Source organism: Mesoplodon mirus (assembly GCF_964341445.2).
Source record: "Mesoplodon mirus genome assembly, chromosome: 2".
Classification (NCBI taxonomy): Eukaryota; Metazoa; Chordata; class Mammalia; order Artiodactyla; family Ziphiidae; genus Mesoplodon; species Mesoplodon mirus.
The window spans coordinates 175,278,035-175,292,562 of NC_138977.1; the positions used below are offsets into that span (position 1 = coordinate 175,278,035).

A 14,528-nucleotide genomic window follows, 5' to 3' on the forward strand; every position below is an offset into this window, starting at 1 on the left:
ACAACCATAAGTAATAGCTGAAACTCTTTTTAATGTCTGTGGAACAGAAGAACCATGTTGAGTTGGGATAGCAGAGGTGGGACAGTGTCACATGTATGTACAGGGCAATGTCAAGATTACAAATAGGACAGGATCACCTCATTGGCTCCAATTCCATCTAATAACACAAGACCCCCCACCCCCCCAGGCTGATTGGATACACAGAGCTTAGGTTATCACTCCCTATGACCCCCTGCCCTGAACCCCATACTCTGGGACTCATGGCAATTTCTTGCCCATGATGGAATGTGTAGGAGTTTATTATAAGCCCTGCTTTCCAGAAGGTGATGAATGGGCCCTAAAGACATGCACCTGGCCAATTGTGTGTCAAAACCAAGGCTTCCGTGGGGAGAGATTTTTCTTTTTATTATCATTGTATTAAATCTGGCTGTGTTTTCTTTTGGTGGCTTTGGCGTCCTACGCAGTAGTGTTAAACATTTGCAGAGAGTTTAGGTCTGGTGCAGCAGGAAAATGATTTCTGTGGCTGCTGGCCTGGGCAAGCTTTGCAGCTGCAGAAGCAACCTCCGTGGAGGGAAAGGTGAGGGGATGAGTCTGGGAAGGTGGAGAGGCTGGAGCATAGAGGGGTGAATGGGGCATTGGGGCCTGACGGGAGCCACAGTGCTCTGACTCAGGTGTGCCTGCATCCCGCTAGGTGATGAGGGTGAACTCAGATGAGTGGGAAGAAAGCAGGGGGAGGTCCACCCAGGGTGCTTTTGGCAGAGGATGGGACCCTCCGGTCTGCACCTTGCCCTCCTTCAGAGCAAGACAGTGCAAAGTCTGATGGATCCCACCCAGCTGGCAGAGTGATGTCAGGAGATAAATGTGGCAGGGAAGTTTTGGGGGCGGGCGGGGGGGCTGGCTGGCCACCCACGTGCATGCAGGATTCACACCTGGGATCCCAAGCCTGGTCTAAACCTCTGATTTCTAGGATGAATTGATGAATTTTCTACCCCTCCCACCTTGGGAACTTCTCTTTTCCCTGCAGGAGAGTCTCTCAAAGGAGCCATTCTGGTCTACAGGGACGTTCTGAGCTTTGGGATCTAGTTTTAGGTCTTTCTGGAGAAATGAACTGCGTTCAGCACAAAGAAAGGTCTGTCATTTGATGAGGCTTCAACGTGCTGCAGCGCCAGATGCCTCCTAGAAAAGTTAATTTTATCCCTAAGGAAAGAAGCAGGTGGGGGTGACCACTCTCTGCATTCCCACTCTTGGAGCTTGAACTTGGTTCCCTAGTCCCCTCCCCTCCCCATCATTACAAAGGCTGTAATGACGTTACTTTGTTTTTCCCTTTCTTTCCACTCTAGGGCCACGAGCTCTGTCTTTAAAACCCCAATAGCTGGCAGCACAGGGGGAAGCAGCCGCAGCATTCTGTTGGAGGAGTGATGCTAGAGGTTTCAGGTGGTGGGGGGATTGTGGGTTGGCCCCTAAGCAGCTATATCTTGCCCTAACCCTACAGGACCATAAAACCATAAAACCCTATATGTAGCCTGGGATGAAGGGAGAGAACCAGCATTCCCAGGTTCTGGCTCTCATCTCACCTCAGAAACAAAACATCAAAACACCACTGGAGTCCCCCCCCACCCTCCCTGCGTATCCACAGCCCGCCCCCCTCCCCAGTCACTCCAGGTCGATTAATCCTCTAGAATTACAGGCTGGAAAATTCAGCTCTAGTAGTCAGCAGACAGGTCTCAACAGGGGCTGTGGATTTCAGACCGGAAGCCTAACCTTCTGAGCCCACTTAAGCCCCTTTCCGCCTGCCAGTCAGTGCCACTACAGACAGCGCTGCGGGCAGGATGCCAAGAACACCCACGCTGGGAGGTCCTACCGGGCCCTGACGTGATGGAGAGGAGCCGGGGCGGGGGGGCCCTCTGGATCCACTGTGCTTAATTACACCTTACTCTACAGCCTCCTAATCATTACAAAGACGGGGATCTGATTAAAAACCCCATCCGTTTCAAGCCCTTCCCATAATTTTGATCGACAACTTTAAACGCAAATAGAAAAACATCTTATCTCTAATAAAACAAGTGCTGACAGAAAGATGGATGTCGAAAACCAGCCATATGGCTGACACGATTCCGTGCCTGGCCGTGTTCACAGCGTGCAGCTTCCGCAGAAAGAGATGACGCTGAGAAGCTTGAGGACCCGCATTTAATAAATCGAACTGTGCTGGCATCATCAGAATATTCACAGTTTGCAACAGGAGCTGTGTGTCCTTTTACACTTGCAGACTTGGAGGTGTTTTAGGAGAAAGTGACTTCGGTGAGCTGTTCTGATGCTTAATTCTTTACCGTCCCCGGTGCCTTCAATGAGCCTGACCTCGTTCCCCTTCAAATTTTCATGGTGTTCCTTCTACCTCCACTCTCTGGGGTCTCTCCTTGCCATCTTCCAGGGTGGGAGCTTCTGCTGCAGGCTCGCTGGACTCAGCAGAGTCCGGGCAAGGTTTGGGGCACGACCCCTTGGCGGCCAGGCCCGGCGGGGATGGCCCCATCTCGTCCCTCCGACTCTGCACAGGACTCTCTCTTGTGACCCCTTCTGGTTTGGCAGCTGCCTGTTCCTCTGCCAGTTTCACGATTTCCCTTCCAAGCCTGTTTACTTCTTCTTCCTCAGAAGGGAGCTGGGGTAATGAGGGATGAAAGTGCTTGCGTTGGTTCCTGTGGCTCTGACTTGCTGGGGAGCTAACGGCGGACCTCCCAGCATCCTCCCGCACTGTCAACGCCTCGGCAGCGGCACGACTTTCGTCTCGTTCTTGCTTCTGAGCCTCCCCTGAAACAGACCAGGGACAGCATCAAACCTCTGGCTGGAAGTCAGCCCTTACTTCCCCTCTCCTCCCAACCTCGGGCCCACTGCTGCCGGGCCTCCGACATAGAAAATGCTGCTGAAGGGAACACAGGACCCACAAAAAAGAAAACAGCCACTCTGGTGATTCCTGTGTCATTAATGGAGGGAAAGGGATCATGTGGGCCATGTCTGTAACCCCCCCTTTCCAGGCCCCTGGTTATCGCCTGCTTCGCTCTCTGATGGTGGTTCCTTGTGCCCTTGAAATATTTAACCTGAGGACAAAGGTTTTGTAGGTTCTGTAGCTCAGGGAAGATCTGGGGCTCTTTAGTAATGAAAAGAGGTTCTGGCTGCTCTCTGTGTGGGAAACAGAAGGAGAGTTAGGGAGGGATTGAACACCTCCACCCCCATCTCCATCAGCACCTCATTCTTTGATGCAGACCACTTGTGCTTTCTCACTTTCAATAAACTGCTGTATGCAAAAGCAACTTCAAGCTCCCTACCCCACCTCACTGAACTGTTCTTTCTAAACCTGTACAACAGAAATTCTCTAGCTGCAACTGGAGGGGGATGGGAGAGAACATGGGGCCCTGAGAGCTGGCATCCAGCCCCCATTTTCCTATTTGCTTGCTTTGTGATCAGGATGACCTGTTTGGCCTTCTTCTTCTTCTTCTTTTTTTTTTTTAAACATCTTTATTGCAGTATACTTGCTTTACATTGTTGTGTTAGTTTCTGCTGTATAACAAAGCGAATCAGCTATACGTGTACATATATCTCCATATCCCCTCCCTCTTGCGTCTCCCTGCCACCCTCCCTATCCCACCACTCTAGGTGGACACAAAGCACCGAGCTGATCTCCCTGTGCTATGCGGTTGCTTCCCACTAGCTACCTATTTTACATTTGGTAGTGTATATATGTCAGTGCCACTCTCTCACTTTGTCACAGCTTACGCTTCCCCTTCCCCATATCCTCAAGTCCATTCCCTACGTCTGTGTCTTTATTCCTGTCCTGCCCTTAGGTTCATCAGAACCCTTTTATTTTTTTTTAGATTCCATATATATGTGTTAGCATACAGTATTTGTTTTTCTCTTTCTGACTTACTTCACTCTGTATGACAGACTCTAGGTCCATCCACCTCACTACAAATAACTCAATTTCGTTTCTTTTTATGGCTGAGTAATATTCCATTGTATATATGTGCCACATCTTCTTTATCCATTCATCTGTTGATGGACACTTAGGCTGCTTCCATGTCCTGGCTATTGTAAATAGAGCTGCAATGAACATTGTGGTACATGACTCTTTTTGAATTATGGTTTTCTCAGGGTATATGCCCAGTAGTGGGATTGCTGGGTCGTATGGTAGTTCTATTTTTAGTTTTTTAAGAACCTCCATACTGTTCTCCATAGTGGCTGTATCAATTTACATTCCCACCAACAGTGCAAGAGGGTTCCCTTTTCTCCACACCCTCTCCAGCATTTACTGTTTGTAGATTTTTATTTATTTATTTATTTGTTTGTTTGTTTGTTTGTTTGTTTATGTCTGTGTTGGGTCTTCGCTTCCGCGCGAGGGCTTTCTCCAGTTGCGGCAAGCGGGGGCCACTCTTCAGCTTTCTCTAGTTGCAGCAAGTGGGGGCCACTCTTCATTGCAATGCGCGGGCCTCTCACTGTCGCGGTCTCTCCTGTTGCGGAGCACAGGCTCCAGACGCGCAGGCTCAGCAATTGTGGCTCATGGGCCTAGTTGCTCCGCGGCATGTGGGATCCTCCCAGACCAGGGCTCGAACCCGTGTCCTCCACACTGGCAGGCAGACTCTCAACCACTGCACCACCAGGGAAGCCCTGTTTGTAGATTTTTTGATGATGGCCATTCTGACTGGTGTGAGGTGATACCTCATTGTAGTTTTGATTTGCATTCTCTAATGATTAGTGATGTTGAGCATCTTTTCATGTGTTTATTAGCAATCTGTATATCTTCTTTGGAGAAATGTCTATTTAGGTCTTCTGACCATTTTTGGATTGGGTTGTTTGTTTTTTTGATATTGAGCTGCATGAGCTGCTTGTATATCTTGAAGATTAATCCTTTGTCAGTTGCTTCGTTTGCAAATATTTTCTCCCATTCTGAGGGTTGTCTTTTCATCTTGTTTATCATTTCCTTTGCTGTGCAAAAGATTTTAAGTTTCATTAGGTCCCATTTGTTTATTTTTGTTTTTATTTCCATTTCTCTAGGTGGTGGGTCAAAAAGGATCTTGCTGTGATTTATGTCATAGAGTGTTCTGCCTATGTTTTCCTCTAAGAGTTTTACAGTGTCTGGCCTTACATTTAGGTCTTTAATCCATTTTGAGTTTATTTTTGTGTATGGTGTTAGGGAGTGTTCTAATTTCATTCTTTTACATGTAGCTGTCCAGTTTTCCCAGCATCACTTATTGAAGAGGCTGTCATTTCTCCATTGTATTCTCTTGCCTCCTTTGTCAAAGATAAGGTAACCATATGTGTGTGGGTTTATCTCTGGGCTTTCTATCCTGTTCCATTGATCTGTATTTCTGTTTTTGTGCCCGTACCATACTGTCTTGATTACTGTAGCTTTGTAGTATAGTCCGAAGTCTGGGAGCCTGATTCCTCCTGCTCCATTTTTCTTTCTCAAGATTGCTTTGGCTATTTGGCGTCTTTTGTGTTTCCATACAAATTTTGAAATTTTTTGTTCTAGTTCTGTGAAAAATGCCATTGGTAGTTTGACAGAGATTGCATTGAATCTGTAGATTGCTTTGGGTAGTATAGTCATTTTCACAATGTTGAGTCTTCCAATCCAAGAACATAGTATATCTATCTCTCCATCTGTTTGTGTTATCTTTAGTTTCTTTCATCAGTGTCTTATAGGTTTCTGCATACAGGTCTTTTGTCTCCATAGGTAGGTTTATTCCTAGGTATTTTATTCTTTTTGTTGCAGTGGCAAATGGGAGTGTTGCCTTAATTTCTCTTTCAGATTTTTCATCATTAGTGTATAAGAATGCAAGAGATTTCTGTGCACTAATTTTGTATCCTGGTACTCTACCAAATTCAGTGATTAGCTCTAGTAGTTTTCTGGTAGCATGGCCTTCTTTTTTTCAGATACAAAATGAGGGGCAGGACTCTCTGATGGCCCTTCCGGCCCCAGCAAGCAAAGAGGCTCTGCATGCCTGGGAAGCACTTGGGGAGTGAAATTTTGGCACCCAGACATGTGTGTTCAACACTAGACCCTGTGGTTCCCAGAAGTCAAGGCAGACCTTGACTGCTGTCCCCACACCCCAAGCCTCTAGTTCTGATACAGATTTGCTTCTCACATTCAAAAGAAGCCATTTTCCTTCTCTTACTTCCTTTTAATGACCATAGAAATTTCCCAGGGACAGACATTTGACCAAATCTTGTATATACTCTAAAGCCTGTATTTAGTCATGGACCACTATGTATTACTCTCCTAAGAGCTCACTGACTTCAGTAAGTATTGTACCTGAAAATGAGACGATTACTTGTGCTTAAATGAAATTCATGAATAGATAAATGAGTGACTAAAGCAAGCCTTGATTTTTAAAAAAGTAACTCTTCAGATCTGTTCAGCCAGGATAACGTACATTAGTTCCTAATAGGTTCCTGTGCTCCCCCGCTCCTCCTGCTGTAATCCAACCTATCAGGAGAGGAACCTTCCCTAAGGCTTTGCTACTAAAAGTGGGGTCCATGGACTAGCAGCAGTGGCATCACCTGGCAGTTTGTTAGACATGCAGTATCCTATCCCAGACCTACTGGTTCAGAATCCGCATTTTAGTAAGATCGCAGGTGATGTGGCTGCACGTTACAGTGTGAGAAACACTAGAGCTGAAACATAAATATGACTATGCCTTTCCCCAGCTCTCAAACCTCCAAAGGCTGCCACCACCCTGAGAACAAAGCCCAAGCTTCTCCTGACAGTTAAGACCTTCAGTGACCCAACATCCATTTACCTGCCATGCAAACTCTTCTCCTCGTGACCTTATACTCCAGCCACACCGAACCCTTCATGGCACCCAGCCCTGCCCTCTGCGTCTTTGCTTACATGGTTGATGCCTCCATGACCATCATTCCTTGATGCGTCAAGATGACCAGCTTCAAGAGTGAGCCCCACCTCCACCTCCTCCGTGAAGCCTGTTTGATTAAATCCTTCCACTGTCCTAATCCCCACAAGGTTGTGTCTGAACCTCCAAGGGAACTTCATACTTTATACTTTTTTAACCCTTAAATTGTTACTTATGTATAATTAGCTTATAAAACGCACCTGAAGTATAAAATCTTACCTGATTAATTTTTTACCTTTGCCAGTGTTCTATAGCGGGGGCTCAGTAAATAGCTTATTAAATGTTCGAATCTATAGACATATACATGAATGCATGAATAAATGAATATGTTAGTACATATATTTCAATGCCATCCATAAATAAATGAAAGCAGTCCTTGAATTTGTTTGTTCCAGGTTCAGGTTGCTAAAAGTTCTTAAAATGGCACTTTGAGAAAAAAAGATTTCTAACTCACACAATCACTTAGTTACATCTGTGGTATCTCAGGGAAGCAATCACATAATTTTCATACTAACAAATGAAAAAATGTTATAGTGGTTATACAGGAGACACCGGGAAACACGGAGTCAAAATGAGCCAGTTTCCAGCATAGTGCAAGAAGCTTTATTCAAAAGGAGTAAATTATGGTCCTTTCTGCGGCTAAATTTTTCACCAACGTGAGATGAATAAACTCCTTCTGGAAATTACTCTTACGAAATTACTTCTTCCAGGACACTTAATAGTATATTCTAGTGCCCCTGAAAAATTAATTAACCTTATCCATAACAACCTAACCCCTAAACCATTTGCGCTGTTTTTACTGTAGGTCAGGTTAATCTTCTCTACCTTAATTTACATCTAAGGGAGGGTGGTCTAAATTACACTGGGGCCTTTTGGTTCGCTGGTCCTTTGCCTTGTGCCATTTTTTTAGATGACATTCTGCTCACATCCAAATGTATGAATCTTTTTTAAAATGGCAAACCTCTGAGATTACCAGGGAGAACTTTTCAACTTTTGGGGGGTGAGGGGAACGGGGGCCACACTGCTGTCATCATTATAGGTCAAGGCACAGTCGCAATAAGGGGACGGACATGGCTGTAATTCTCTTGTCTGGTTCTATTGCGGATTTTTTTTTTTTTTTTTTTTTCCGAGAAAGCCTAGATTTTCAGAGTCTCAGGACCATAAACATATAGGGACCAGGCTCTGAGACTGGCTTATGGTTCAACAGCAGGATTTACCAATCCTCTTCTTGCTTTTGTTTATCCAAAAGATATCTAAAAAGTATACTCAAGTAGTGATCAGAAGACAAAGAAAAGTTACTGAAAATACCACAACTCTTGAGCTAATAAGGAGGACATCTGGTTATCTGCTGTGGGAGCAGAATCTTCCTTTAACTCTGTGATTCTGGAATGTTGACTCTTAAGCTGTGGGAGTTTTATTTCTCCTTCGAGAACAGACACATAGCACTGCCATTTCTTTTTTTTTTTTTTTTTTTTTTTTTTGCGGTACGCGGGTCTCTCACTGTTGTGGCCTCTCCCGTTGCGGAGCACAGGCTCCGGACGCACAGGCTCAGCAGCCATGGCTCACAGGCCCAGCCGCTCCGTGGCATGTGGGATCTTCCCGGACCGGGGCACGAACCCGTGTCCCCTGCATCGGCAGGCCGACTCTCAACCACTGCGCCACCAGGGAAGCCCTTGCCATTTCCATAAAAGAAAGATTTCTGAATTGGCTCAGAATTGGAAAATATTATTACCCCCCAAATAGTAATTATTCCGTGCTGCTTTAGCAAACAGAATTAGTATCATTAATACTTATTAATAACAATATACATATCAATAATGATGAGGCAATCAACTGATACAAATGCATTAGGACACAAATAGTGCAGAAAGAAAAAATATTTTCTCTAAAAGAAAAAAACAGTAGCTCTTTGTAGAAAGGATTGTTGGTCTTCTAAAAATGTGTTCCCTCCCCACTAACATTGGCCCGAAGGGCACATTCATCTTCTTTTGTTAACTGGTCTCTGATGGGCTTTGTCTTCCTGAGTGTGAGCTGCTTTTAGCTGGAATTAATCAGAGATGCAGCGGTGATGAGGGCATCCCAGACACTGACAGCAGTTACATAAATGCTTCCTTGTTGCCACCCGTGCTGGCGAAGGACAGGGTTGGAACAATGAGAGCTAATGATGGAACTCTGAAAGCTATCATTTTGAATCAGGCCATTACTTACGCTACCCTTCTGAAAATCAAGCCAGGCTCAGACTCCATGTCAGATTAGCAGGCTTGGGCCTGCCCGGGGGCTCAGCAGGCCACAGCAGACAGAGGGCTTTGGATCTCCATGGAGACACTGGATGCTGGCATGGGATGACCACCAGCCAAGACATGTTCCAGACTGCACAGTGGGCTATGGTGTGTTACAGGCCAGCCTTGCCAACAGCCACATGCTGCTGGCTAGAAAGTCCCAGCCTTGTCTTCTGGCCAGTGTGGGAACCACACGAGTCAGGAGCTCTCTCCAGGAATTCTTCCCGCATGTGCTTGGGGAACCTCTCTGTTGAAATCCTAGACCTGTCCAGGCTTCTCTTCTTACCATTCCATGCACTAGTATGAGTGATCTGGTTAGGCTTCAAAACACAGCTGTACAGAAGCAGGAGTGAACCTTGCTGAACCCAGCTCAGATTAGCAGAACCACCCATCTGATCCAAAGACTCAGGATAAATAATACATAGTTGTTGCTTTAAGTTCTAAGTTTTGGGGTGTTTTACAACAGCTAACAATAGACAGTTGGGAGCCACTTGAGATTTTTGAGCAGAGTACAACCATGATGGAAAGCAGTGCTCCAGAAGCTTCATCCCACAGCAGCAGGATGAAGATGTGAAGGGAGTAAGGAGATTCTGGGAGGCAGGAAAACCAGGATGGAAGCCTTGCCAAGAAGGTCAAGAGGGTCTAAACCAAGCCAGAGGTGGTAGAAATGGAGATACAAGAAACTCTGAAGAAACAGTAGCAGCAGACTAGGTATGGATGGAGAAGGAAAGTGGACGGTGGTTGATGATGACGCTGCTGGATAGCTAAGTGACAAAAAGGAGAGGAAGCAGGAAGAGTTGTGATGTCATACTTGAGGAGTCCATAGGATAGGCAGGTGGGAAAATTTGTGCTTTGGGAAATACGGGACTGTAACTCTGCAGACGGGAACCACTGGGAAAAAATTTCAAAAATATTTTCATAGAGGTGTGGTTGAAGGCATGACTCTGAGCAAGAGAAGATGGAGAGGAAATGTAGAAATCCAGGAAGGAAGCGTGACACCTGTGTGCTGGGTATATTAGTTATCTAATGCTGTATAACAAATTGTCTCAAAACTTAGCAGCTTAAGACTCAGGAGCCTGGGAGCAGTTTATCTGGGTGGTTCTTGCTAATGGTCTCTAATGTGGTTGCCATCAAAATGTTAAACAGGGCTGTTGTCATCTGAAGGCTTGACTGCGGCTGGAGCATCTGCTTCCAAGATGGCACACTCATATGGCTGATGGCTGGAAGCCTCAGTTCCAGGCCACATGAAGATCATGTAGGGCTGCTCAAGAATCCTCAGGACCTGGCAGCCAGCTTCCTCCAGAGTGAATGATCCAAGGTAGAGAGAGCAAGGCAGACTCCACATGTCTTTCATAACTCGGCCTCAGAACTCACATACCATCACTTCTGCTGTAATCTATCAGTCACACAGACCAACGCTGATACAGTGTGGGAGAGGACTACACAAGGGCACAAATGCCAGGAAGTGGAGATCAATTGGGGCCATCTTGGAAGCTGGTAACCACACTGGGGGTGGAGGGAGAAGATAAGCAAAACTCAGAAAGATGTGAAAGATAGTTTAGTCAGGGAAATGAGACTGCCACCTGGGAAGAGATCTGGTTCTCGACCCTGTTGCTTCATCTGGCACCTTAAATGGGCCCTTGATCCCCTTCAAAACACACTGCCTCCAGGAAGCGTGCCTGGTAAAGAAGTTTTTTTCTCCATCCAACTGATTCCTAGACCACTTACCACATTGCCAGGCAATGTGCCAAGACTTCCCTGACGTTGGTACCACATCTCACCGTCTTATAGGTAGGGAAACTGAGGTTGAAGTTACCAGTCCAATTTCTCACAGCCAGTGTGAAGTGGGGCTGGAATAGGAACCCAGGTTGCTCAAATCCTGAGCCCTCACTCTTAACCTCTATGCCACCATGCTGAGAGTGCAGGGATGCTTGTTCTTCTGCAGGAAGCTCCAAACAAGACAAACCCACATAAGCAACAAGCAGAAACATGAGGGATGACCCGACAGTGCCACAGAAGCTGCAGGAAGGCGAAGGACTGATGTCCTCCAAGCCCCTGTGCCAGGCACAGGCCAGGCAAAGAGCAAGAAATCAAGGGCTGCTTACCATCCTTGGGACTCGCTTTGTTCTCAGTGAGCTGCTCGACGAACTTGAGCAGTGGGGATCTCGACCTCTGCGTGGTGGGAAGAGCGGGGTCACCAAACAGTATGGTGTCTTTGCCTCCTGTCATGGAAAAGAGGAAAATGGACATATGATGTCACCACTGGAGTCATGGTCACACTCATCCCACACAAGGGACTGGCTGTTTGGGTGAACAAGGCACCTTCTTCAACCATAGGGAGTGCTGTGGGAGGGAAAGGGCCAGCATTGCCCTCTCTGCAGTGTGAGGACCCGGCAGAAAGGTCCAGGGCCAGCTGTCTATGAGCCCTAGAGTCTGCTCAGGACATGGCTGCCCACAAATGCCACCGTTAAGGGGTAGCCTGCTATGTCTGCCAAAAACTGAGTGGCTTTGATCTGGGTGAGACAATAACAATAATAACGACAGCAGTAGAGTGCTTTGAGCGCAGGCCCTGGAGCCATGCTGCAGCTCCTGTGTCCTGGACCCCATCGCTTGCTAGCTGGGTGGCCTTGGGCAAGTCACTGACCCTCTCTGAGCCTCAGAGCCCTCATCTGTAAAGTGAGGAAGAATACCAGCACCCACCTCCTGGGGTGGTGGTGATAAAATGAACTGATTCATGTAAAGCACTTAGGCATTTCATCAGCGCTCAATAAATTTCACACACTGAATTATTACTTTATGGTGGAGACAGAACTGCCATACACATATCTCTGATTTAATTAGCTTTGGTCATTTAGATCGAATCCTAAGTATGTCATGAGGCAGGTAGCATCAGGTTCCCTAAATGATCACAGCTAAACTCTACTTAGGACATAGAGACCTGCACCAGCCAAACCCTTTTATGGATTCACATGAACTCCCTAAGTGGATAGAGAAAGCCTGAGGCAAAGAGAAGGAGGAAAGGAAAACCATTACAACGCTACTTTTGAGGCCATGGTAAGGTATGGGGGTGAGGACCAGGGAAGTGTGGCTTTGAAACATGAGCTTGATGAGCACAGACACATGGACACAAGACACGTACACAGAAAGTGATGCTGCCCCAGTGGTGAGGAGAGCCCTGCAGGGAGGATTTGATCCCAAACTCCTGCCCATGAGCCCTGAAGATTCTCTCGGTGGGAACCACCATGCCAACAGCAAAAACCCTGGGGGCCATGGCCCAGCCCATGCTCCAGCCTCAACTGTCTGACTTTGGATGAGACCTTATCTGAAGCCAAGTCACTTGAACGTCTCTGGGGCTCAGATCAGAGGCTCTAAAGTTCTATGACTCTACTCAGTTTCAGGTTCGGCAGAGCACAGAATGGTATTTGGGTCAAGATGTCCACTCCCTTGGATAGCCAGGCGAACCTTGGCCTGTACCTCGGAGCCCTCAATTTGTTTATAATACTACCCTCCCTGTAGGCCATGCACGTCTTATTAACTTGATTTCCAAGACTAGTAGAGAGTTTGGCGTATGGCAGGTGCTTCATAAATAGCTGATAACTGTGCATAAATGGCTGATGCATTCTTGGAAATCCTGATGTCTTGGTGGGCATGGGTGCTTGCAGCTGCCACAGGCAGATGGAGTATGTTACTAGCAGCCACTGGTCTCTGGTTTCCGCTATATGAGGGTCATCCCAGAAGAGAAATCTGATAGGAGCTGACCCTGAAGTTCTCCACCAGCACAGCTATTGTCTCAAGTGGAAAAAGTCCTGAAATCTTCAGGACCACAGTCTGGAGGGGTTTCCCATGGAGAACCATTTGAGCTATACCTTGGGATATTTTAAGAGGCTCTCAGGATGAAGTCAACCCAGTCAGGTCTCTTCTTGTGCTGCAAAGATAAAATCTAGAAACACCATGAGGAACTAATGGTTGTTATGAAGCCATAGCAGATGCCTCAGGTGGGCTTCTTTTGTTTCTCTCCACCAAGGCAACAGTTACTGTCCTCAAGTCAGGGACGGGACTGAAATTCCTGACCCATCTTTCTCTAGAAGGTAGGCTGGAAGCTCTCTAACCTTAAGGGGACTGAAGAAGAGGCACACTCTGCACTCTGTGTCCGAACAAACCTTCCAAGTCCCCTCTGCCCTGTGGCCAAGGAATCAGAATTATGGGCAGAGTTGGGAGCTGGCTGCAGCCGAGTGACTAAGGCACCAGGTGGATGGTGCGGGGAGCCTCGGCCCTTCCTATTGTGAGGAATTCTCTAGGGCAGGATGTCTCTGTGGCTGTTTCCAACCACAGGGATTATCCACTCCGCAATGGCTCCTCAAAAACACTGGTACCAGCACATAAAACTTCTCCAAGAATCTGAGCAACAGGCATACAGACAAGGGAAACAGAAGCCGACATTCATCCATATCCAGTCAAAGTAGGGGCTGGGGAGAAGTTAAATACCTCCCTAAATCCCTGCCTGCAGAGATCATTTCCTTATCTGATGGTAAAATGCTAAGATTTGGTTTTTGCAAAATATTTGAAGAATTCAAAGATCTTCCTTAGAAGGCTCTCAGTTCTATTTCTAACTAAGCCCGGATTCTATCTGTGTTGACTCAATTGAGCTCTAAACTGATGGTCTGCTATCTCCTAGTTGCATTTTGGTTCTTGGGACTGGGGGGTGGGGTGAGGGAGATCCACGAACTAGATGTGAACCACAACCAATGTAGGTCACACAGGCCCTTCCATTCAACTGGTGTGTGAGTTTCCGGAAGCCCTCCTGATTCCCTGTAACACAACGTCCCTCGTCCACTTCTCCAAAATGTGCCAGTTACTTTCAAAATGCACATTTTCCTTCTCAGGCTGATGTTGAGAGTGGAGAACAGAGAATTCAAATAAAAAGCTCAAAGAGCCAGGCTCTGCTCGTGCCAGATTTTTATCTGGCTTTCAGTATTTCTTTCCAGAGCATGAGCACATCCAGGAAATCTCCCCTCGGTCCTCCCCTTCCCCCCAAGCATCATTCTCACCTGCAGACTCCAGCAAAAGGCTGGGAGAATGAGGCTGACAGGTAGGGGCTGAGGAAGGTGGAGGGTCATTCCTTCCTGAAGGGCACGGCCAACCAGCCCACCCCCTGGCTTCCTCAAAATAGCCCCATGCCTTTCCCACTTCTCAGGGACCCGTTAAACAGTCTGGAGTACACTCTGCTTTCCAGATGATTTTTCCATGTGGGCTGTGACATCTGTTAGACTTGTCTACTTCCCAGCAAGATCACACATTTGCCCCAACTTTATCAGACACCATCAAGAGCTATATATTGTTGGCTGAGAGAGTG

At 46.8% G+C, this 14,528-nt stretch overlaps 1 protein-coding gene across 1 annotated transcript in view; it reads right to left on the reverse strand.

The window, feature by feature from the left end:
• Nucleotides 1-14,528, reverse strand: part of CCDC149 (coiled-coil domain containing 149) — a 100,009-nt gene continuing 85,481 nt past the window's right edge. Inside the window, 3 exon segments of the mRNA XM_082603886.1 lie at nt 1-2,411; nt 2,414-2,802; nt 11,281-11,397. Of these exon segments, the coding sequence (XP_082460012.1) occupies nt 2,367-2,411; nt 2,414-2,802; nt 11,281-11,397 (551 nt within the window). The 3' untranslated portion in view covers nt 1-2,366.